This window comes from Buceros rhinoceros, unplaced genomic scaffold (genome assembly GCF_000710305.1).
Source record: "Buceros rhinoceros silvestris isolate BGI_N320 unplaced genomic scaffold, ASM71030v1 scaffold43751, whole genome shotgun sequence".
Lineage (NCBI taxonomy): Eukaryota > Metazoa > Chordata > Aves > Bucerotiformes > Bucerotidae > Buceros > Buceros rhinoceros.
In genome coordinates this window covers 5,513-8,941 of record NW_010395602.1, presented here as the reverse complement: position 1 = coordinate 8,941, position 3,429 = coordinate 5,513, and the positions used below count along the sequence as shown (strand labels likewise).

The following is a 3,429-nucleotide window of genomic DNA, read 5'->3' as shown; positions in this document are numbered from 1 at the left end:
CCGAGGGGTGGGCAGGGCCAGCCCGCTCGGCTGAGCGCCTGCCGCCGGAGCCGCCGAAGGAGCTGGGGCTCCGCCGCCCTCAGGCCTGGGAGGGGGCACGATGACTCCCTGTGCCTTCTGGGAGAGCGCGCCAAGGCCAGGACAGGAGAACCCCTTTATCCCCTACGACGAGGGGTAGGGGGAGAGAGCAGCTGGAGAAGTCACTTCAGTCAGTCATCGGGGTACAGATCCCCCTTCCACAGGACTAGACCACGCTAATACTGCACCCTCCAAGTAACTGCTGTCACCAGTTTTACATTTCAAGGCTAACACAGCCCCATACATTAGGTCACCCCTGGCTCCATTCCTTTCCATTTGCAAGAAGTTTGGCAAGGGTAGCTTTGTGCTCAGCCACACCGATTAGCATCCACTCAGTTACCCTGAACCATATCCTCTCTCAATATATACACACACAAATGTTTCTGTTACTCCTCAGTGCTACTCTAGCATGTTAGCCTCATTTCTTATCTTGAGAAAAATAATTTCAATTTGAAATACTAGGGAAGAAATGACCCAACTAAGCATCACTTCCACATATCTTCCGGAAAATTCATGGCACTTGAGCAAGACCCAAGGGATCAGCTATTTTCATATTTATTGCAGGATTTGGCAGTGAGGCTTCTGCCATAATCCTGTTTCTTCCAACTGCACAAGACAAGTTTACTACTCAAAGGATGCAACTTCACATCTGACTCATGTGATTAGCCCTGGGCCTCAACTTTAAGCAGGACAGAACTTGTTTACTACTTGAGCTGAAGTTATATGCAACGTCTTGGCCTTTAAGAGTTTAATGTTTACAAGTACCTAAAGATCACAGGGTTAATTTACCTGCATCACGAGGCAATAGTGCCTTACCCAAATCCTTGGCTCTGAAGTTCAGGACTCTGACAAGCCACCTATAACCACAAAGCTACCCAGCAGACACAGCTTTAGCATAACTTAAAGCCACAGTCATGTGCTTGAGTTATGGTATTCACATAATCATTCGGAACACAATGATTAAAGACAAGGCTGAGCACAACCAGGTTTTATAGCAACGCCCTTCTTGTGATCTTATCTATTAGCTTGTAGCCATGATTAATCAGCATATTCTTATGCCCATTCCATCTAGTTGGAGAGATGTGGGTGAATTCTGATGACGATACACAGTAACAGTAGACAGTGTGCTCTTTACACAAGTTTAATAGAGTTACAAAAGGATACCACTGCTCTATACGCAACACGTGGCTAACTACATACACTGCGTTGTCACTAGCCAACAGATGTACAGATACCAATCATTAAGAATTTCTATGAAGGTACTGTCAACAGGACAAACTTTCCTTCAAGTAAAAAAGTTACTGTTTATACCTACAGCATGATCCCTTGACTCAGATGCAATGACTTAGTCAAAGTTCAGTAACTGATGCTTGCTCTTTATGTAAGGCATACTAGTTTCCACCCAGACTGAAAGTTTACTTCTGCTTGGAGAAATACTCTTTACTTTTCTGGACATCAGGCTTGATTGTGTCACTGCCAGGCTTCCAGCCAGCTGGGCACACTGAAACGATAGCAGTGTTTAAGTCTTACCAGCTGCTCCCACAGAACATACTTTACACAACATTAAAGCAAACTAGCAACTCAAAACACGTATACATCTTTACAACATATAGAAGGTGCATTATTCACTGTCCCATTATGTTCAGTTTGTTTCACCTGCTTCCATTTGTTTGCTAGGTTGTAGCACCCAAAGAACCAGGTGTTTGCCCATGGAACAGCATGCACCCAGGTCCACTTAAAAGCATCATGGTAGCTTGACAGCAAGGTAAGACCTACTTCAGCAGCCTGGGTCAGAAAGGCTTTACAACTATCACAGTACACTCCTCGCCTTGGATCCAGTCAAGTCTATATTCTCCTTATCTTTAACCAGCCCTAGACCCATTGTCCAGTTTAATGGGGAAGAGGAAGAAGAGTTAAACTGTCTCTAGTTCCCCTGTAGGGCTATCAAAAGGCCACCAAGATGCATAGGTTGCACGGCCTCAAAATTGCAGTAACTCCTAAGTAGCCTTTTTTGGATGCAGCCATGCAACACTTGACACCCGCTCCACACAAGACTGGCGATTCTAGCTATAGCATTCTCAGCTTCCAAGTGTTGCTTCACACCTTATTCTGGTTTATCCTGGTTTAGATGAGACCACAGTCCTAGCTCTGAGGGAAAGCTTTTGCCAGCTTTTGACTGCTTCAGGGCACAGTAAGCCTCAAAAGGCTTCATTTGCAAGACATGTGACTGCTCCACCAAATATCAGGGATGCCTCCTCAGCTGACAGGGGATGGCACACCAGTTCAGAAACACTGAGTCTTTTCAGGCTACAGCACAGCCACAATGGTAGCTTGTTTTAATAAAATCCGCCACTGACTTGCCGGTTCTGAAGCAAGCATCCCCCACAGCTGAAGACTAGTATCTACACAGCAATTCTGATTTTCCATATGCTGGTTTAAATCTTTCATCTGCAGTGCTTTAACTCCTGCAGAAGAGCCACTAGCTTCAAGCACCCTATCACTCATGAACTATGGGCAGAGACTCTCACCCATTTTCCCCTCACTACACAGGGACTAAGGTCAGCAGGCTTTCTGCTCATTCTAACAGACTGTGTTAGGCACTGCATTGGTACTGATGGTCTCAATGAGCCAGATCTGACAGCAGATTATGCTAAACCATGCTTACCCTTTCAGGCTAAATTATTACTTGTTCTTAATTTCTATCTCAGGTTATTATCTAACTGAAAAAGACACCTGCTATGTGCTTGACTAGACATCCAGCACCAAACTGATTCAACTGATATTTCAACATTAGCAAGTACTCAGACTGTTAACTGGAATAGGATAAATGCAGTGCTATGATGTCTTTCAAGTCACTTTACAGAACCAGCTGCATTTCCAGGGGCACAATTACTTGCTGTGCACAGATCAATACCTGTCCTTAGCACCTTTCAGTAAGCCTCAATTTAGCTTGACTACTTAATACTGTTCTCTAAAGAAAACAGATGTTTTAAAGAGGAAGATCTTACCTTCACCATGCTTATCTGTAAACTGGAAGGCCTGGACAAGTCTGAGGGTTTCATCAACAGAGCGGCCAACAGGAAGATCATTGATTGTTATCTGCCTCAAGATCCCTTTCTCATCAATTATGAACAGACCCCTAAAGATAAAAAACAAACCCAGTCCCAAAGTTAAAACACAGCTTTTGAAAGACTGATCAGTCTGAGGTGAGTTTCAAAAACTCAAGTTCAGTGTTGTATTATGGCAGAAAGTTGTGTCATCTAGTATTACTAATCCCTTCCAGAAAACTAGTACCTTTAGTGTATGCACAGCACTGAAATGTTAGCAACTGAAAGCCTAACATTCAGCAGG

General features: G+C 44.2%; 1 protein-coding gene across 1 annotated transcript in view; it reads right to left on the bottom strand.

The window, feature by feature from the left end:
• Positions 1 to 1,203: 1,203 nt before the first annotated feature.
• LOC104501738 (peroxiredoxin-1) overlaps positions 1,204 to 3,429 on the bottom strand; it is a 5,088-nt gene continuing 2,862 nt past the window's right edge. The window contains exons 4-5 of the mRNA XM_010145595.1: positions 3,087 to 3,217; positions 1,204 to 1,579 (exon numbers count right to left, since the gene is read on the bottom strand). Coding sequence (XP_010143897.1) covers positions 1,494 to 1,579; positions 3,087 to 3,217 — 217 coding nt within the window. The 3' untranslated portion in view covers positions 1,204 to 1,493. The remainder of the gene's footprint in view (positions 1,580 to 3,086; positions 3,218 to 3,429) is intronic.